General features: G+C 38.3%; 1 protein-coding gene across 1 annotated transcript; it reads left to right on the top strand.

Moving 5' to 3' along the window:
• Positions 1 to 10,389: 10,389 nt before the first annotated feature.
• Positions 10,390 to 18,815, top strand: synprb (synaptoporin b). The gene is made up of 5 exons (XM_023280333.3): positions 10,390 to 10,525; positions 11,108 to 11,232; positions 15,995 to 16,193; positions 16,332 to 16,523; positions 16,608 to 18,815. Exons 1-5 carry the CDS (start codon positions 10,502 to 10,504, stop codon positions 16,971 to 16,973), a joined length of 906 nt encoding a protein of 301 aa, XP_023136101.1. The 5' UTR covers positions 10,390 to 10,501; the 3' UTR covers positions 16,974 to 18,815.
• Positions 18,816 to 22,868: the final 4,053 nt, after the last annotated feature.

Here is a 22,868-nt window from a genome sequence, read left to right as displayed (position 1 = left end):
CTCACTGATATCTTTGTTCATTCACTCTGGTTGTTGTATTCCTTTTAATCCACTCTCATGTTTCTTCAGACCTGCTCTGCTTTCTCCGCCTCCTCATCCACCTGATCTCCCCTCCCTTCTGCTCACCATTACATTCTGCTCATCAGCCTCTGCAGTATAAACACCCCCATCTAACCTCTACTCTTCTGCCTGGTTGCGTTTGCACTTACTGCTTTAACTTTACAGCTTTTTAAAAAATTATTATTATTATTAACCTTGCCTGTACAGTAGTCTACATTCTGCCTCAGTCTGCTCCCTGTGCTTTGTTGGTCTACCTGTTTTTTGTAGCCTTGAACCTGCTTTTTGTAAGTCAAACTCGCTTTTTGCGTTTACATTCTTCCTTTCGTGTTGTTCTCTTGAGTTGTCTGAAGAAATGATTTGCCCTTGATGCCGTGGCTTCCAAACTTTTTTTGGATTTTGACCTTTTAGAGAAAAATAAAATCTGCTCACATAGGCATCTTTCTGTGAACGTCAAGCAGTTGCACCAAAAAGTATTTTTTCCTTCACAGATTTGAAATTAGTTTCTGAGACCTGGAGAGGTAAAAGTAAGATTAAAAATGTCTGAGGAAATAAAAAGAAGTTGTGCAGCGGGAATATGTTTTATGTTCTTCTATCTTGTTTATCATCCTGTGACCCATCAGATTTATCTCACTCCCAGGTTTGGAACAATAAATGTAGTGCTATTTGTCTTTTTCACATTTGTGCCATTTGTCTCTCTGCTGGTGCACAGACAGTTCTGGCTTGGTAAATTTCCAGAACTGGTTCGCACTTCAACAGGTTTGAGAGCTGAACATTATGGTGCGGAAGTTGGGGTAATTTCTTTGGGAATTACTTCATGGTGAATATGGCTTTTGCTTATGTTTTATCAAAATGGTGCCAAATTTCTTGCTGTAACACCCCCCATAGTCAGGGACACCAGTTTTGACCAACATTTTTTGATGGAAATGCTTGATTCTAATGCCCTATCTAAAGCTGTATTAGATTGGGCACCAGAGATAATTGAAATTCATGACCAGCGTTAGTCTCTGTTGTAATCAGTGACTAGTGCTGTTGATAGATCACAGTAGAAGGAGCATGAGTTAAATATAGAGATGACTGAATTCCATTTAGTGTGTTTAATTTCATGAATGTTGTGCGCATTTGATGCTATAACCAACCATCAATAGGTTCTGTTATTGTAACGGGAGAATTAAATGTTTATATTATAAAAAGAATCATATCTGCATGTTAAATATGTTAAAATATTGAGCTGTGTAAATATGATAGAACAGTGCAGATGATATCTTGAATGTCTACATTTAATTCAGTTTAAAGCTCTGAAACAAGGATTAAGTAAGACTTGTTTTTTTTCAGCTACTGTTTCCAAGGTCTAAAACCAATTGATAGTCATGTCGTCGCTCGGTGTTGACCAACCAGCTCTCGGGAGGTCTGGTGAATGTAAACAGAGCTACAAACCCCATGGTGATTAGAGAACACTTTTCCTCTCGGGTATAGCCACTAAAACCATCTTTTCGTACCACTCGCCACCCGTCTGACCCTGCAGTGTGTTTACCTCCCCCACTTCCATAATACTTACAGTGCCAGAACGCATGACAGCTTTACTGTAACACTGTGAACTCAGCATGTGCAGAGGATGAGCAGGCCTGCCCACTTCACCTCTCAGATTAAATAGAATCTGACAGCTGGACTGACGAGCTGCTACTCCAGATGTTCTTTATGCATCTGACCAGCAAATTCCCTGCAGGTAGCCATGCTTTCAAGGACTCCTCATATTCACTTTTTCTCTAGTGGATCTCCTGTTGCCCTGACGTTGGGGCCACTGACTTTAGGTTCTGCTCACACAGTCTGTCCTCATGGATACCGAGCGTGAAGGTTGCCTGTGTTTGCTGTCATCCTGAGCTCATTAGGTCCTCCACAGGCCACAGTCAGTTCTTGTTGGGTGAGGAGGTTTGCAGACTCCCTTCACTTTTCTGCTCCTGAGATCTCTTGGAGAGGTCTAGCACTAACCTCAGCGACAGATTTCTCAAACCATTTAAACATTAATAATTGACTGATGTTCTTTGCTCCACTCTTCTACTTCAGCTTGAGTGTGTACACATTAAATGTTGATGTTCTTTAGGGTACTACAACACAAAGGCCAGTGTGGAGAAGAAAATTTTACTCTTCTGTCATGCAACTACGGCTAAAATGTTGTTTGTGTTTTTAGCAAAACATGTATGCTTTCAGTTCATATGGGATTATCACTTTCAAGACTAATGTACATACATTTTAAATAAGTCTCACCACAGCATCCAGGTAGTAGCTCTTCCACAGAGCTTTTGATTAACCTGTGGTAAAAAAAAAATTAAAAATTTGTGCAGCTGTTGAAGCACCAAAGCTTGAGATTCATTGTTGACCTTAAAAAGTGCAAAACTGCTAATGAAGGGCTTTCACCTTTGGATTTACTAAAGTTGCTACAGGTTTTTGTCACTTGGAGATAAACAAATACTTCTGTTCATTTGGTGAAATTACTGAAGTTGTTGGATCATCTCTTGAGGACCTTTTTTCCTGTCAGCAGCTCTGTGATCAGAACTGAACAGTGAAGCTATGAGCTGGAAAACTAAAACTATGAGCTCAAAGTCAAGAACTACAGAGTCAGGCCACAATTCTCTGCGGGTTTGTCACACACAAGTAGCCCTGTGATCTATTGTTAGCATAGAAATGTTGAATATATGGAAATGGTCTGCACTTATGTAGTGCTTTTCTACCTTAGTGGCACTCAAAGCACTCTACGATGTTCCCCATTCATGCTTTTCCACACACCTTCACTCAACAATGTCCACAGGGCTGGCATGCAAGGTGCTTGTCTGCCATCGGAGCAACTTTAAGTTCAGTGTCTTGCCCAAGGACGCTTCAGCATGAAGAGGATGCAAACCTTTGTGATTACTGGACAACCTTGTTCTACCACCTGAACCACAGCCACCCACAAAAAAAGCAGCCAAAACAGCTTTAAAGTGCTTTTGAACATGAGGCAAACTCCTTCTGATGCAAATCATTTGGCATGGCTTGAAAACGCCAGAACACCTGCTAAACTGACCTTGTGGTGATATCATTTTCTCAACTGCTCTTAACAAGGTCATGACTTCTGGAGTAGTGTTTAGAAAATTTAAGGTGATGTGCTCTTCCATGACCACTTGAAAGCAACATATTGACTTTTTAAAAAATTTTTTACTCATGAATATTGACAGGTCTGTCGAATTAATCCTGAGGGGAAAAACACTAGATAGCTTTGTTCAACCTGGAGAAAAATAAAATGACTGCTTGTCGAGATTTTATTTTTTACCAGCTTCTACAGTGAGGCTATGATTAGAGGAGATGAAATGAATCATATGAACTTCCCTTGACCCTAACCTAGAAATTAATTATTAATTATAGTCGTACTCCACGAGGACGTGGCTGACTTTATCATCACACCTGATGCCAGTCTGAGTGTTTTCTTTTTCTTTGTCACATTTTATTTTAAATGTTGAGAGCATGCATCAAAGAGCTATTAAAACCTATAAAGAACACAGGAACACATGCCAAGGAAAATGTGAAATCATACCCTCACAAAGAGAACCAATAAAAGCACTCCAGAGTCACGTTTTTTTGCTTTAACATGTGCACAATTGTGTCTTTAGTCACTCTGTCATGTGGCTGTCTTAGGAGACTTGACACAGACAGCATATGTAAAGCCCACAGTGATGCACCAGACAGCGCTGCACAGCTGAAACATCACAGACTAACTACATGATAATATATTCATGACTTTCCTCACTGACTTCTCCCTATTTATACCCCATCCTTGCTGTTCTGTGTATGTGCATAGCATGTTTATTTTATTGAGTATATATTCTCAAAGACTGCCAAAGTGTAAGTGATGCAGGAGAAGCGCAATTATTTTTACCATTACAGGTTTATCTTGTGCACTTGAGCTCATGTCAGTCAGATCTGCAGTATATTCCTCCTTACAGACATCAGCTTGGTGTTTAGTCATCAGCAATAAGCTCTGACTTCAACCGCATTAGAAAAAAAAAAAAAAAAAAAGTAGAAGGAAAAGGACCCATACACACTCACAGAGGCTCAGAGCTTCTCTGGAGCTCTTTGAAATATTTAAATGCTGGGAGCGTTTTTAATGTGAGATTGATGGAATAGGGTCAGTGTCAGCATTGCAGCTACTATAGCCGTCTCAGAAAGGACTTCACACCCAGCAAATGATGACGCTCAACATTTTTACCAGGAATCTATTTACATCTGTGCAAAGTGGCATTTTAAGATATTTAAGATCAAGCTGCTGCTTTTTTTTCGTTCTGTTAACCATTTTCTAGAATGGTTACCAGTTTAAAATGGAAATGGCATGTACATGGCTTTTTGGAGAAAGAAGAAACCCATGTAGAAGAAATTAACAATCTGCAAATCCCTTTACATAACGCAGTCTTCCATGCCTGCCCCCCATGGTAAAAAATAGAAAATGCAATTTTCATTTTTTTCATGTTCCCTTCTTGCTATCAGTCTTGCAGTACATTTGAGGTGACATCCCAGCAGGTCTGAAAGAGTCTTTCAGTTCATCAGATTAATCCTTTTCTTTCTTTTCTGGCAGCAAAAAATACAGATGCCATTAACACGAAATACCGTTTTAAAAATTATGCAGTATTGCAATTACTGAGCGTTAATTTAGGTTTTATTTTGTATTTTTCCATGATCCAGATAGAACCTCTGCAGAAAAAAAGGACACAAATATGCATCAACTCATCGGACAGTATGTGTGTATAGTATGCTGTTTGTTCAGTGATAGGTGGAGGCCTCATGACAAGCAGCAGATTTATGCTTGTCTCTTCCTCCCACACTTTTCAGGGTAGAGAGGAGAGATGATGCCAGAAAAAGATTCATTAATAATGCAGCGAGAGGCTGGAGCCTCACCACTTTAACATGACGAAAAAACCCTACAGCTGTTAGACCAGCACAATCCTCTCATCAAGTGGAGAGCACAATTTATCCAACCAGTGTACACAACCGTAGATGAGCTGCAGTATATTTAGCTTATTGTGCATACGGAAGACGTGTTTGCCAACTGAGTTGCGGAGCGAGAAGAAAGATCAAATGCAGTGAGAAAGTAGGAGAAGCTCATCACTGCAGCTTGAGATTTTCTCCTCAATCAGCACGGCTAAGCACTGCCCTCTGTTGGATGAGTGATCCAAGGGCATAAAAGTAATGATGTTGAAATAACAGAGGCTGCAAACAAAGCAAATGTTTGACTACATCACTAATAAGATTAGTCTCAGTTAGTAGCAAATGAGTGAAAACTGCACAATACATTTTTTGATATTTTAATTGGCTGAATGATTAAACACCACAATCTAACTTCTACAATCCTAAGAAACTACACAGCTTGCTTCTTAAACATAACTCCATTTATGCAAGAACAAGTGCAAATAGGAATGAATGTGAATATAACTGTGATTATATGAGTAAAGAATAAAGAGTACATTACAGTAGAATCAGTGTAATCCCACACCTGTGGTAATAATGTGGCCATCATTGTGTTTCTGAATCTCACCATGTGTGTAGTTAGCAAAATATGCCTGGAAATGTTTTCAGCAGAAGACCGTTAAAGTCACAAGGCAAATGTCAAACTGTGACAACATTATTGAACAATTCAAATTAAATGATACAAATAAACAAGCAATCACAGAACAAGAAGATGATCAGTCACTTGATCACAATGTGGCTACAGAAGCACAAATACAGACATTTCAGTTCATTTGTTCACCTTGATGCTGAGACATTTCACTTAAATCCCCAAATGTCAAGTTTAAAGTCAATGTGGACAAGACCATCAGCCATCTGTATTTTCTCACAGCTAGAACAGCTGAATCCAGACTTCTGATTTCAACATTCACACTTGTGCTCAAGAAATGCCATCATGTCTTGTATTAAAAAGGCCACTGACAAGCTTCGCTAGCAGTGAATCTATCATAGGAAAACTTAATTAAAGGCCGAGATAAGTTATTTCACTAGCAGCAGCCTGGGCTACGCAGTTGGAAGACACAAACTGTGATGCATCGTGGTGGTTGTAGATCACAGTAGAAACCAATGCAGCCACTTCTCTCTGTTTCCTCTGTCATGTTCTAGTTTCAGAAATCATTTCACGTTGTCACGGACGCCCTTGTTTTATGGCATAACTCACTTTCCAGCAGCGAATTTCCTCTATAAGAAAAGAGTGCACTACAAAACAGCTTTCATATGACAAGTAACTGTAAATAGTCATCCGGCAAGGACATTTGGGGAGGAAATAAAAGATGCTTGTCAGCCTTTTCTTGGTTGCAGATCTGACAAAAGGCTGGATGGAAGTCTGTCAGAGCGACAGAACTGTCAGCGGTGGTTGCTACTGGCAACAAAGCGTGACTGCTCCTCAGAGGATTGTGGACTAAGATGACATCTACGCTCAATAATGAGGGATTTTTGTAATCACTGAGGTGCTTGGATTAATCCAGTCACTAAAGGTAATTAACTGCACTTATTGAACTACTGTATTTGAAGTTGCATGTCCAGTATGTAGGATTTAGGGTAATCGACAGAAGTGGAATACATTATTCACAATTGTGATTTCATTAGTGTATAGTCACTGAAAAAATAAGAACTGCTGTGTTCTTGTTGGCTTACCATGAGCCCTGTGTATCTGCAGAGACAGCAGGTTCCTCCACAGAGTCCCACCATGTGTCTGCTGAGAGGGCCTTTGATGTTTTTCACATTTTTAGCAGCAGCCATAGGCTCTCTAACTATACTGTGAAGGGGAGGTGAGGTGATGGGAATTTAGTTGGTTGGAATCCACAAAATCACCACTAGCTGCCACTAAATCCCACAAACAGGCCTTTAAAGGTAGTCCACTTGAACTAAGGTCTACATCGATTTTGTGGCTCTTTATACTTCTACTCCACAGCATTTCAGAGGAATATAGATTGGCTACTGTTTGTGTATGTCTTGCTACAAATGGCATATAAAACAGAAGAGTATATGAAGAAGGTAAACTTAGCTACAGCTTGACCAACCACAACAGTAGCAGGCATGCTAATGTCATAACCCAGCAAATAGACTATGACAAAGATGAGATACGATTCAGGTATTGCCCACCAAAGTGCTTTTTTCTAAATAATACTAATAATATGGAAGTGAAAAGTGACATCAATTCTAATCATTTATACTAATGTAACAATAAAACACTAACTATTCTACATAATACTAAATGTTTTTGCCAATAACTCTGCACTTTTACTTGTGTTATTTTAAATGTACAACTTTTACATTTAATGGAGTTGTATTGCTGCTTCTGGCATGTTCTGTAGTAAAAAAAAAAAAAATCACAATTTTTTCTTCCACCGCCACTGACAAATGTTGTTGTCCGTGTAGACACACTGTGGTATACCTGATGCAACACGACTAAACAGAATATTCTATGTAAGCCCAGCAAGATTCACCAACAATCTCTATCTCTACTACATGTGTGATGTTTTTTTTTAAAACTACATATTTCTCTTTGGTTTCACTTCTTTATGGTACACACTGCACCTCTCTGCACTCATACTGATGATATCCAGAGATACCTCACATCTAGTGCAGCACACTCCTGGCAACCTTCGTGAGAGGTCCATGCAGCCAAAAGACCTGGATGTTACAAAATTGTCTGACAAGTCAAGTACAATAGATATGCAATGCTGTTATATCTCCACAGCGCCACTGTCTCATTTAGTCAGGATTTCAAAACTAATTGAAGGTTGGAATATACGTTTAAATGAACACAATGCAGACAGTTCTCATTCTTTCAGCTGAGAATAACTGACAAAATAGGAGAAAGAAAGTAACTATGCCTATCTTTGACTGGAGAGTGGTTTTCCTGTCTATTCTCATCTAGACTGCTACATCCGCCTCTGTTTTTACTTTAATGTTACCATCAGCCCTTCATGATATCTGTCTTTACCTTCTCATTCTGGGTATTTGTCACTTTTCGAAGTGATTTTTGAGAGATTTCTAAACACACTCAAAGTCTATTTTTTTCTGCCTTTCAGACCTTTTCAGCTCATAGCAGCCAGACGTCCTCTGGCAAAGACTTTTTTCTGGCTGTTTTTCAGTAAACAGAACTAAATGTGATTGATCACTTTATCATTAATGCCAAAATCCTGCCTGAGGGAATTAGACAATCAAAGTCACTTTCAAATAACTCCTCAAGACAGACTTCTAATGACTTTTATAAGGCATTATTGTTGGTGTTTCAATCCTAAATCGGTCGCTGCGGTTGTTGATGACTGACTTTCAAGAATCTAGTGGCCCATTTACTGCTGTATATATTCCAGTAATTTATAGGGTATTTTAAGACATATTTAAATCACAGTCTATTTCAGTAAAACTGCAAAGGCTATTGATGTCAAATCTAGAGCAGCTTTACAATAAATCAAATGTCCAACTTAACCACAAAGATAAATAAAGTTCAGAGGCCTTTTTACCTCAAGAAATTAAAGCTCTGTGACACACAGCAACAATAAGCTGGCATTCAAAACAGCTGTTGTACTGTGCAGTTAAATCAGTTCAATAAGCCAGTGCTATATAATGTAATTCTCATTTTCTAACATTTTTTTATAATTTTTTTTGTATTGATCTTGTAATCTAAATTTCATTCTGAATTATTTTACCATGTATCTTTTGTTTACTTTTCCAATTTATGCTCATTTTTTTTTTGTTGAAAATCCAGTTTTTTAACAGTTGTTGCTTGTCTTATATTACTTCCTCCATTAATTGGTGCTTTTCTGTGTCTTGAAGCACCAGTTAAAAGTGTAGTGCAGTGGTGAGGTGATAAGTGTGATTATAGTAGCTGCACTACTTTGACACCTGTAGAAATGAAGCTGGAAACAAACTCTGGTTTAAAAGAAACCTAAATTGGAAAAAAAAAAGCAAAAAATTTCAAGAAGTTCCTGTATTATCACCATCCCCAGGTCTCCACTTGTTCATTCTCTCATCTAAATTTACTCATGCTGCTGTATTGTTCAGAAAAAAAAAACAATCAGTTCACAGTCAGTACATTTTGAACGAATAAGAATGAAGGAACATAAAATATTTCTCGGATGTACAAACTGGGTGCTGATGCAGCGTCTGCAATATCACCTGATTTACTAAATCGCTTAAATCCAGCTTGCAGTTTGGTGTGTTACTAATTTTACTTGGTTATGTGCTCAACCTCATTTTCCTCCTTGCTTAAAAATAAATCTGTAATACACATTTATCACCAAAAGAGGGCAGCAAGAAGCTTTTTATAACGGAGCAATTGGCCTAAATATGAGCTGATCTTAGTGAATGAAATGTAATTAAAGTATCCTTCAGTGATTACAATCCACAGTCACATGTAATCTGCAATCCTTTCCCTTTATTCAGTCACACTGAGCTCTATTCTTAAGCTGGTATCACAGCAGAAAATGCTGATTTGTAGAGAGGCCATATGAAAGCATGTGTTGGACCACCCTAAGAACTATTGATATGTTGTTGAGGGAAATACATTCAATATATTCATCAGACCTCGGTATGATGTTGCTTTTAGTTTCAAATATGATGCATATATTCCATATGAAGCACATTAAAATGGAATCATGCCTTAAGTAATCACAGTTATGAGTTTTGCAGTTAGTAGTTTCAATCACAGCATGAGAAAAAATCCCAGTAGTTTGCATGATAAATCATGTTTGAACTATGGAAACACATCTTATGCTGTGAAAGTGGCTTGCAGTACTGTGTATTAGATTAAATATATTACCATACATCATCATGTCCACAAAATGAATTCAGAAGAGAAGAGAAACAAACTCATTAGTTGAATTCATTTGTTTGGCTTCTCTATATTTTCAGGCTGCACCAAGCTAAATGTGAGACAGATGAAACAACCAGCATGTGTTCCCATTGTTACTGCAGTAAAATATCCAAATGTACAAAGTCTGATCAGACTAAGGTTGCACAATATGACACTATAACACAAACTCAGGGGTTTATGTTTGACCATTAGCTCTGTGCAGCCACCAGATTTAGTTCAAAGAAATAATTCATGATGACAACACTGCCCCAGATATTTGCACTTGTTTCATGTTTATAATCTAGCCTTATTTTGGGTATTATCTCACAGTCAACATAAAATATATGTGAATGCAGAGAGAGTGAATCTGATAGTCAGAATAATACAGCCATATAAGAGTTTGCATTTTAAAGTGAGTTTGGTATCTATAGTTTATTGCAGCGCTTGTGACCAAATGTAGCGTAGCAGAAAATCTCCTCCTTGGGGAAGGCGCCTCCTGTCAGCCCTCCCCTCCGCTGGAAGAGTCGCTCTGCTTTTTCTGTCTGCATCTGTGACATTTCAACCTGATGACTGGAGCTGTCAGCACCGTGTGGAGTTGGGCTCTGCGATTTTTAAATGTGTATGGTTATATTCGCTCCGGTAAGTTCCATTCATCTCTTTAGTTTGGTGACAGTGACGTCTGCTCCTCTTCACTTGTAGTGCTAATTACAATGGACGAATCACAACATGTTTCTAGATTTGATCTTGATGTTTTTGATGTCATGATTTGCCAAGTGAAAAGCCCTTTTGATAAATTGTGCTTCTGGTTTGGCGACAGAGCAGTTTGTCAACGTTTAAAAGAAAGTTCAGAGTTGCTGACACAAATTAAAGATCTCCATCTTTGCGTAAAAATGCAATCAAGCAAAATATAAAGATTAAACACTGACAGGCTCCAGACTTGTGTAATCACATCCACAAACTGGATCTCACTGTACTGCTGTGGCCTCCCTCCAGGGCACAGTGTGCAGCTTTGTTAGTTGTCTTCCAACCTTTAAATTATTCAGGTTTTGTTTTCAAACCAATTATACATCCTAATAATCAGTCGTGTCATTTATTGATGTGTGTACATAATGCAGGAAGCTACTGTCGCACATTGATCGAAATAAAATGCTTTTGCTGAATCCAAATAACTGAATTTTGAACTGATGGTGATCCTTTAATGACTTTTCTTTCTTTTCATAGATTTTTGCCATCTGTGCTTTTGCAACATGTGGAGGATACTATGGTCACCTCCAGGTTAAAGTGGACTGTGCAGACAGGAGGCAGAGCAACCTCAGCATCAACATTGATTTTGGCTATCCTTTCAGGTAGAGTAGCTGTGATTTCTTTTACATCTTGTCTAACCAAAGACTGTTGTTTTGAAGTCCTAAGCATCTGACACAGAGTAGTTTCACTGAAAATAATGGCAAATAATTAACATTTCACCTTTTATTTCATTGGATAATTAAAGTATAGCCATGTATATCATTTAGTCTTTGACAGTTAACTCACGAACGGTTACAATTTTTTTTAGATCATTTTATATAATTTTCAAATATAACTAGTTGCCGATGTCCACTTTTTTTTAACTTTTTATTTTTATTTTTCCAGTTTAACATATAACTTTAACTGAGACAAGATCAGTGATATAATACAAAAAAAAGGTACAAAACATAATGCATACATAAATATTGCTGCATATGGTGCAAATGTACAGCCGATATACATTCTACATTGCAAAGGTAAAGAGAAAGACACAGAATAACATACAGACCAATATGTACACATACATATATATACATATATGCACGCATATATACACACATACCCCTACATATATACACATGTACACATTCACACACACATACCTATTCATCGTGTGTCAGGGCCCGTTTCCATTACTCAAAGAACCACCTCAACAACCCAAACAGTTCACATTATCAGGTAGTTTCCGACCATGCTCCACCTCCGATCAAAAAGGTCCATTCTCAACTGTAGTGACGCAGTCATTCTTTCCATAAGATACACCTGTCTTAACCTCTGCTTCCACTCAGCCACAGTTGGTGGTTTAACATTCTTCCAATTTGCTGTTATAGTTTTCTTAGCAACCAACAATAAAATATGCAGACTATATCTTTGGTCAGCACTGAAAAGGTCGACCGGTATAACACCAAGTAAGTAAAACAGTACATTTGAAGGGATTTCTTTTTTCATAATTTTCTCCATTTCATCTTTAATATTTTTCCAGTATTCAAAGATAACTGGACAATCCCAGAATATGTGTGTGTGGTCTCCTATTTTACCGCATTGTCTCCAGCACGAAACTGCTGAGGAATCTTTAACAAAATTTGAGATATCCAAAGGAGCATGAAAAAATCTGGTTTTAAGTTTCTAGTCGAATTCTTTCCACTGCTGACCGTTGATACCTTTATGACTATTGTTACAAAGTTCATCCCAAAGTTCGTCTTCTATTTTGGTATTAGATTCCAGCTCCCATTTCTCCTTAATATTATAAGTATTCTCACAAGAGTCTGATGAAAGTCTTTTGTACAAATGGGAAACATGTTTACATGATGGGAAATGTTTTTCCAAGATTGTAATAAAATATTCTAATATTCTATACTATTTGGAATTTTGCAAATTCGGTCTTTTTCTTTATGATTTGTAACGTAGTGCCTAATTTGCAAATATCTATAAAAATCATTTGAGGGAAGGTCAAATTGTTCCTGGAGTTTGGTGAAGGACTTCAAGTGTGTTTCTTTAAATAACTGATCAAAAATAGTAAGACCTTTAGCCGCCCATCTCCTAAAGCCATGATCTAAAATCGAAGGTGGAAAATCAACATTGCCCACTATGGGCATAGCTCGAGAGATAGATCCACTATCTTTAAGCATCTTTTTAACTTCTGCCCAAACCTTTATAGTATGTTTTATCCATTCATTTCCAATCTTCATTTTATTGATATGTTTCAAATCTAGAAAGGGCAGGACAGATAATGGTACACCCTTAACCTCATCTTGTTCTATTTGAGTCCACTTTACCTCCTCATCGCCGCTGATCCAAGTTACAATCGCTGCTAACTGGGTTGGCCAATAAAAAAATTTCAAATTCGGCAATGCCAGACCTCCTTTATTTTTATCCAGATACAATATTTTAAGTCTAATTCTGGGTCTCTTGTGTTGCCATATAAATTGAGAGATTAATTTGTTTAACATGGTAAAAATGAAACTTGGAACTCTTATGTGCAGCGACTGGAATAAAAAGGAGACGAGGAAGCAGATTCATCCTTACAGTTTCAACTCTGCCAAACAGAGATAGGGGGAGGACTTCCCAGCGGGTCAGATCGCTCCTTATTTTTTCAATCAGTTTATTATAGTTTGCTTCAAACAGTTTTGTGGTTTGAGGTGTTATAACAATACCCAAGTATCCAAAACCTTGTTTAGACCAGTGAAATGACACTGTCCTGTTAAGTTGATTGAGCCACATTCCTGATATCATCATTGCCTCTGATTTATTTTGATTAATTTTATATCCAGAGATGTCTCCATAACCTTTTAAACACTGCATGAGTTGAGGTATTGAAGTAAAAGGATGTTTTATAAAAATCAAGATGTCGTCCGCGAAGAGGGATATTTCATGAATTCTCCCCACACCGTCCTCAACCCCCCCAGTCTGAACATCCTGCCGTATGGCCTCGGCAAGAGGCTCAATACTTAGAGCAAAGAGGATGGGGGAAAGAGAATCTCCCTGTCTCACTCCTCTATGGCCAACTTAAGATTTTTAAAGAAATAATTTATTTTTTCTTTTTTTGATTCTTGCAAGGGACCCTTATATAATTGTTCATAATATTTAGCAAAGGCAAACTGAAATTCACCACTTGTCTCAGGTAGAACAGAATAAGAACATTAAGAACACAGAACAGAACTTCCACATTTCCAGCCAGACACAGAACATAATCTGTAGCTATGTCTGACCCCCGGTGATAATGGGACAGAGGGTGGTGACCTGACCCCTCTGCGGTAGATCGCACACAATGTGCAATAATAACCAATATTATATTGACATGTAAAAGAGGTCTTAGTGAGTGTGACTCATGTAAACATAAAGAGTCCTCCGTCAGAACCTGTTCTCTTTTGTTTTAATATTTTGTGACAACTTCAGGTTTTAAATTAAGCTTTAATATCCTTTAGTCATTGTCCATACATGTTCACTTCTATAGCTTAAGTAATCTCAGCCTCCAAATTGAGGCACATTAGGATAGCTTTAGGCATCATATACCTTGTTCATATTCGTCCTCCTTCTCTTCTTCCATCGTGGCCTTCAGATCCGATGCTGCCAACATGCTGCTTTTCTTTCTCCTTGCACTGATGTTCCATCCTTCAGTCAGTCTCTCCTCGATGCGCTCCTTCTCTCCGTACTGCAAAGAAGAGACAGAAAAGATTTGAAACTGCGTCTCTGTTTGACCGTGTTGTCAGGCTCTGAGCAGAAGAGCTGTTCTCTTTCGAAGCTCAACCAATTTAAGGTCAGGAAGCTGGACAGCTGAGCAAGAAGTCGACCCAGTTTGACATCCTAGAGTCTAAAATGTTTCCCTGCATCATTAGACATGACTGTACCTTGAGTCTTATCAGTTAAGAGTTAACCGTAGGTGGTCTGTTGTGGTCTTTTTACAGCATTTTGTTACCATTTTGTCACATCTGTAAATATGTGGCATCTAAACTGCTTAGTGATTCAATGACAAGTTGGGTAAACACCACTGAAATGTTTCAAGCCTTGTTGTATCACAAAGTATAATATATACAAGAGCTATATATAGATTACTGTCATGTGTCAGGTTTTGCCCTAAAATTAGAATGCAGTCATCATGGATTAAATGAAATTACAGTTCAATGCAGAAAACTGAGCCTTTAACAGATGTTAATGAGTTTATTTTTCAAAAGTAAAGTACAGAGACACGATAAAAAAAAGAAGTAAAGCTGCTTTAGTGTTTATCGGAAAAGATTGCTCCCCAATCTTTATAAAATCGATGTATGTTAGGACTGGGCTGTGGACTGAACAGTATTTGAGTTTACGTTTCAGCTCAGCACATATGGACTAAAAGACTGACCTCCTTGTTTAACTGAGTGACTCCTATTTACGGGTCACAGTTTACATTTTATTTGGGTGATGAATGATGTGCATGTGCTTGTGACTGTGAACTCTCTGGTTTCGTGGTACAGCAGCGTAATCAACCGCCTCCATTCCACGTGCTACAGAATCACTGTCAGCGATGGGCAAGCGTCTTATAAACAGTTCACCTGGTTTGACTTATTTCACACAAATAAGCTCTATAAACTGCACAGTTATCCAGATTGCTGACTGAATGTGGATTTTTTTGTTTTTGTTTTTTTTTTACATACATTGCTAAACCTGCACAGTGTGAAGATGTTGCAAAAATGTAACCTCTATTGTTACTATAGTTGTTTGGAACCCATTTTTAATTATTTATTCATCACAAGCTCATGCTCTAATGCAACCCCAGTAGTGTAATGAACACCCAGCCACCCACAGTCACCACCCCTTTACCCTCTGCAAGATAACCCAATAATTAAGTCAGTATCATTACAGTCACACAGGAGCTGTACTCACTGATGCCGTACAGCACGTTAGAAAGGATGTAACATGAAATAAAATATATAAAGTAATGATAAAATGGCAACTCTTTCACTGAAAACATGGTTAATCCACAATATATGTCCAGATTTAACCTTGATCTTCTTAAAGTGACAGCTGCCCACTTTACTTTTTTGTAAACCTCTAATTTTAGATATTGCTTTGATTTTCTTGCTTTTGTCACATAGAAAAGCCAAGGTGCAGAACAGCTTGTCTGTCTTTGGCAGCCACTTCAAAGCCTTGTACATCTTATGATCTTATGGGAAAGAAGGTATTTAGCATAGTATTTCTTAGCTGGGTTTCTTAAAGCTTCCATTTTTAGCAACAAGCCTATGCTAATGAAAGTGCTCCCCAAAGTGGCTGTGAGCTGCTCAAGTGACACTACACATGTTAGTTTGACAACAAACGTTTTTTTCCCCTCTTCCTCTTTCTGTACTGCAGATTACATCAAGTGCATTTCAAGGCTCCTTTGTGCGACGTGAAAAGAGAAGAGATTCTTTTCCTGGATGGCGACTTCTCCTCAGCTGCTCAGTTTTTCGTGACTGTGGGTGTTTTTGCTTTCCTCTACTCACTGCTGGCAACAATTGTCTACGTCTTCTACCAGAACAAGTACCTGAAGCACAACAGAGGCCCACTCGTGGTCAGTGAGTTTTTACCTTCAAATTTTAACAATTACCCCTTTAATGAGCTTTAATTAGGCAATTGTATGACATGAGATAAATTAGTTTTAATGTAATACTTTGTGTGATTTTTTTCTCTTTATGTTTGTCCTGAGCAGGATTTTGTTGTGACAGTCATCTTCTCCTTCATGTGGCTGGTCAGCAGTTGTTGTTGGGCCAAAGCTCTCTCTGACATCAAGACAGCCACAAACCCAACACAGGTGCTTCTTCTCATGTCTGCCTGCAGAGCTCAGGAAAACAAATGTTCAGTTACAGAGGAGCCTCTCTGGTCACGTCTTAATACAGCAGCGGTAGGTATTAAGACACACAATCTGACACAAAACTGGATAAAACAAGCCATTTACACCTGTCTGTTTTTGTGTTTTCACCTGCAGGTTTTTGGTTTTGTTAATGTGGTGCTCTGGGTTGGGAATATTTGGTTTGTCTTCAAAGAGACGGGCTGGTACAAGACTGGGCAGAGATACCCGACCAGGAGTGCTTCTGGGAAACGTTCAAGTGAAATGCGACAGCGACTCTACAGCGAGAGCAGCTTCGACCAGCCAGAGGAGGGTTTTGGTCTCTCCAGGCAGAACAGTTTCAATCAGTCAAAGAGTGATTTTGGTCTGCAGAGACAAGCTAGCATCAACCAGTCACAAGTAAGCTTCAGCTTACCGCAGACATATCTGGGTAAACCGGTCATTTATGATAGACGGGATAAGGTCGTTTCTAAAGGGCCCATGATATTTGTCAATGAGATGTGATAGCTCAATAATGGGCATTGTGTGGAAATGACAATGTGTTGTTGCCATGTTTAGTTTCTGAATACATGATTACTCACTAAATAAAGCTCTGATGGCTTGTCACAAAAAGTATTTATAATATAATAGATTTTTTTAATGTAAGTTATACCATCAAATGAAGAAATTTTGAGTTATTAATTTAATTACGTTTTGCTCTAAGAGTATTTGAGTTGCATATTTATTTATTTATTTACTTTAAATGTCTAATTTTGTTATATGTTTGGTGGATCTTTGGCGATAAGCAGGTGCTGTTGTGGACTGTTTGCTGTGTATGTCTCAGTAAGTCATCAAGTGTTTTGCAGTCAAAACAACGCAAGAAAATACACTGCGGGATGAAATGTTGTATTTGGTTAGTTTGCAATTTGCATGTGTGCAAGATCACTGTAGTTTATCCACCAGATGCAATGTCCTCGCAAATAAGGACACCAGCTATTAGCGGGACAAAAAGACAGTTAGTGCATCCAACGACAGGAAATATGAGGGTCATTTAATTACTCAATTTCAATCCAGTTTTCAAACATTTATAATTAAGCTAAATACATCTCTGTTGAAACATAATGAGATTTTTGACAAGCCTTGTGTCAAAAATCTCTTGTTCAGCAATATTCTTGTGTGAATGCTAAACATGTATGAAAACAACCAGAAACTACACTGGCACCTTGTTTGCAACATGAAACCCAGTCACAGCGGAGAACAGATAATGTTTGTTATATAACTCGACGCTTTCTGGAAGGTAGCCTAAACATTCGCTGTGATGGTCTCTTGCTGCATTACACTTCCTTAGAATTAGAAGTCATATTTAAATATTTTATAATGCGCAGTGTTTGTTTACTATGTTAAATAAATGGTTTAATCAAATTATGTCAAGTGTTGTGGTAGATATACACAGACTAAATGATTTACTCCATGTCTGTTGCCTTCATTGAAAATGTTGAAAATTTCCCAAACAAACATTTTTGAGCTCAGGAGTATTGAGATTCTATTCTATCATGATATACTTCATGCCTCTGTGAATTTCTCATTTACTGTGACTACATTTGAATTGTCTTGGAAGTTCTTGACATTAGGACAAATTGCTTTAGCGTAATGCCGGGGCTTTATGAATTCTACATGTTTTGAATCTTACCTATACTGTAAATGGAAAACACTTTACATTACAGCACATGTTGTGGGCTATACAGCATATAAAGAGTATGAAAAAGCAGTGTGTCGGTGCAGAAGTATAACCAATGTGCTCCAGTTCTCTCAATAAATATTTAATGTTTTATTGTATAATTTATTCACTTTGTCATTATTGATGGATTTCTTGATATTATAATCCATGTGTGTCAAGTCCACCTCTCTTTCCCTCCAAAGGACATGAGGACAACTCAATTCAAATTTCCAACTCAAACTTTTATTTTCCTTTTAGTTGGTTGGTCATGATATTTCAATAGGTTGTAAACCTTTAAAGACAGAAACAAATTTCACACCATCAAACACAGAACCAAAAAGTTGACATATTACCCACTTAACCATTTAAATGAATCAATCACTTAAACCTTTTTAAAGCAAATAAAGAATAACCAACATTTTAGTAAAGTTTAGTAAAGTTTTAACATTTAACAGAACATATATATTTTCTATATTTTTACTTTACTTAAAATCAAAATGAAACATCTTAATTCAAACTCATTTGACATAAAAATGAAGTAAATGCTGCAGGCTTTTATTAACCAATCACACAGTGAGCAGTTAACATAAACTTGGCCATATCAAGAAACATTTCAAACCACCAGAAAAGCAAATAAACATTTCACCAACCATTGGTGTCTTTGGACTGAATCCATGAGTGGACTTGGATCTTCTTTGTTCTTTCCTCGTGTCTTTCTCTTCTGAAGATTGTTTGGCTGACTGACTGAGCTTCCGCCAGTACTTCCCAGGTGCTTTCAATCAGTGATCACTGATCAGGTGTCAAGCACCTCTTTGCTGCTGCCGGTGCATTCTGGGAAGTGTAGTATTTAGTTCCATTTCCTGAGCTTCAGCTCAACAATGTGGGACTCCAGATTGTTTGCATTTGGACTTTTTCAGTGAATACTGATTTCAAATGGAAAATGACTGCTGCATCAGAGGAACTTCACATAATATTGTTACTTTTAAGAATTATTTTATATGCCTCCATGTTAATATCTCTCCTCTATACATCTTCTAATAGAGCATTGTGTGTTGCATTCTAAGACAATAAATCATAAATTTAATGTAGAATATGTTAAAATGCCCACGTTGAATGTAACTGATGTCACTCTTATACAGTAACTTGAGGGTGTATGTTATCTGTTCATAGAGATGTTGCGTTTATATGTAAATTGCAGGCATTCTGTGTAGTTTGGGGCTGTTTTTTTTTCGAATCTTGCTCTGCACATTTCTTCAATGTAACTCTGGTTCTTAGTAATCAGTATAAAAGTGGGTTAATCCACTGTGGAGCAGTTGTTAACATGTTTTTTTCATGTGGTGAGAAATGTCGGCCTCTTGATTCCCATGGAAAAAGAGACAAAGCACAGAAGATGGAATGTGAAGAAATACTGAAATGCTAATACTAATGAATACCGACTCTTTTGGAGACAGGCGTGTATATTAAAGTATGTTTCCCTGTGTGTTTCAGGATTATCTCGACTGCAAAGGCCAAAGGGATAATCCCTCAGGGTATCTATTTCATCCTGTCTAAGACAGTTAATGTAATACTAACTAATACCTAAAACCTCTTATCTGTCTGACCGCTGTAGAACTGCTACAAGTTGATGTATGTTGATGACAGTGAGTTAGGTGTGAGTGGATGTGTTAATCAGAGTTCAGGTTGTTCAGGCCTTTCCCAAAAGATCAGAGGCATTGATAGTAAATTTAGTAACTCTTCCCAAGTTAATTAAGGATATTATGTTGATTATTTAAGCTGTGAATGAGCAATAGGTGCCGCTTCCACTAAACAGCTGTTTGTGGTTCGTGGCTATCAGTAAACCTTCTGTTTGTATTTCATATTTCATTTAAAGGGACACTGAACCTTACATTTGAAGTACTAAACAGTCTGTGAAAGCAGTGGCCCAGATGATTCTCCAGGGTGGCAGCCAAGACCGTGTCCACATGCGCTAGGGTATTATTCAAAAATATAGCTCTTTCTATGTGTTGTGTCCTTTCACTTACATGCAAACACAGTTTTAGGTCACTGAAAACTGACCTTTTGGAAAATCCCCTCAAGGGTGAAGATTGTTAGAAACTCAGTGTGCAGTGTTGCCATGTAGACAAAGAAAGCTGAGACCTTTGGAAACAGTCACACTGTGACACAATTTTCACACACAATTTTCTTCATGATTAAATTTTAGCAGTCAGTTGTACAAACTCTACAAATAAGAAATAAACCCTCTTTTCCTGTTTACACCAGCATAACCTGAATATGAACAGCAATGAATCATGTGATATGCAGTTTTAGGTATGTTAATATGGATGGAGTTGGATTTCTGAAACGATTCTTAAACAGTTGCCCTGACAGTAATATTTGCTTTCATGATTCAAGATGCTAAGCAAAGTGTTCTTCTATGAAAAGTAAAAACATTTTGATCCAGTACCTGGGAAGCAAAGCAATACAGCGACACAGCAGACATGGACATTCTGCTTTACTACTTCTGTTTATGTTTAACATGGTGTTCATCTGAACAGTAAGACATGAAGCTGGGATGCTTTGGGGTTATATCAGGCAAAATGTACTTTTTTAGAACATTATTTAAACTGTTTTCCACAGCAAGCTGATATCAGATGGCAATGTTATGTTCTTAAATGCCAACAAGTGAGTTTTTTTCTTTAACTGGAGTTTGAGCAAAGCTCAGACATTGTATGGAGGACATCATCACACACGTATCAACATGTTGAGGATAAGACAATAAAATGTCTGCTGAATTTCTGCTGTTTTTCTTGGCATAAAGAAGAAAGATAAAGGCACACACACTGAGTCAACACAGTTCCCATCTACAGTATATCACCCCATTAACAATCCATCTACACAAGTCTGCTATAAAAAAATAAGTTATATGCACATTTCATTGGTAAGCATACACTTATTACTTCACCTTCTTTTTAAATGATGACCACTGGTGGAAGTTATTGTGTCTTAAAACCCCAGCTAAGATACTGATGTACTATTGCTACAGTGTATGCTGCTGCTAGCAGAGCCATTGTCTTCTTCTAAACTTCCTTAGAATTTGCCTGGAAATATAGTCTGTGTGTCCCCAAGTTTGTTATTAAGACCTCTGTATGCAGCTCCTCCTCTCTGATCTGAGGAATTAGAACAAAGACAGGCGATGCTGGTTTCTGCCAGCCTCTTGACAGAGAGAATAAGCACATGCAGGCTTCCAGAGAAGGCTCTTTCAAGAAAATTATGGTGCATATGCAAACAGCGTACCAATTAGGATCAGGTTATTAGCAGGAAATAAGGGGCTACATCATGAAATAGATGGGCCATCGAGGATGGAAGAAGGGTATATTTAAATGTAATTAATCCCCTTTGAGCTCTTACATGTTATAGTGGTGTGTAATGCTTAATGTTGGTTTGCTGTGTTCTCTGCAGAACTCGAGGCAGCCATGATTTTTATTGGAGAACAATGTGGAACATGTACACTGTAATGGTGCCTGGACATTTTCTATTTTTTGAATAGGCCTGCAGGGGGCATTATCTACCTGTTTTGTCAACTAAAGGCTTCCTAACACAGGATGCAGCAATGCCCTTTTTTAAAAAATCTGCATTTTATGTGATTGTACAGCTCTGATTTTGCACTTGAGCAGAATTGATGTGTAATTTTTCCTGTTTGTACGTTTTTTTGCAGGTGTAGCCTATATTTTCTGCAGTGCAGCATGACATGCTACACTGCAGATGTAACATAGAAGTTGCATGTTATAAATTTGACCTCCAGGAGGCAGTGTAACATCACAACAAGTCAAATGTGCTTGGTTCTGTCTTTATTGGATGGTGGCAGTGAATTCTGTGGGTCCTGTGGGTTGCAGAGCGGGATCTACCTAGATCAGGCTTATCCTGGTACATCCAACAGATGCTCAACAAGATTTGGATCTGAGGAGTGCAGAACCCGGGTGAACACCTTAGCTCTGTCATGTTCCCCGGGCCACTCCTAAGCAGTTCTTGTGGTGTGTTGGGGTGTGTTGTTCTGCTGAGGGTGGCAACTGGCATCAAGGACTGCTGTTGCCATGGGTGGTTGGGTGGTTGCAGGGGCGGATCTACTGGGGTGGCATAGGGTGGCAACTGCCACCCCGTATTTGATGCCTTGCCACCCCGGCTGCCACCCCAGTTCTAAACGATCTAATTCAAAAATATGTATATGAAAGGCTGTGGCCGGCCGTGAAGAGCGAAAGTCCAGGAAAGACGAATAACGAGTGAAACTCCAATGTCCGAGTGCTTTCGAATGCACCAGGTAGACGTCACGTCCTGTACAGTCTATGCTGCTACAGATACGAGGCGACACGACCCCACTGAGGGGGCTGCTCTTAGAACTCACTCATGTGGATGACAGCTGGATTTCGGTGTGGCAGTGAGACACTAGTTAGACTGGGTTAGACTATATGCTAATATAACTGTTCACAATGTATTAAATGCTAATAGTGTCTAAATTCACATAAAGTGTTTGCTTGTGAGACGAGCCACGGTTTCCAGTGAGTCTGGGCCTTGCTAATTTTTAATTATGTAGCTAGCTAATGTCAGCGAACAGCCACAGAAGGATGGTGGGGGATCGTCTGTGGAAGTTTTTCTTTTTATTTTTGATAATTACAACCTGTGGTTCTGACAAGACTGTAAGTCAGAAGAAATCACACATTCACTAAGAC

This window comes from Amphiprion ocellaris, chromosome 5 (genome assembly GCF_022539595.1).
Source record: "Amphiprion ocellaris isolate individual 3 ecotype Okinawa chromosome 5, ASM2253959v1, whole genome shotgun sequence".
In the NCBI taxonomy this organism is placed as follows: domain Eukaryota; kingdom Metazoa; phylum Chordata; class Actinopteri; family Pomacentridae; genus Amphiprion; species Amphiprion ocellaris.
Note: the sequence above shows the minus strand (reverse complement) of the source record. Positions and strands in the feature narration are given on the sequence as shown.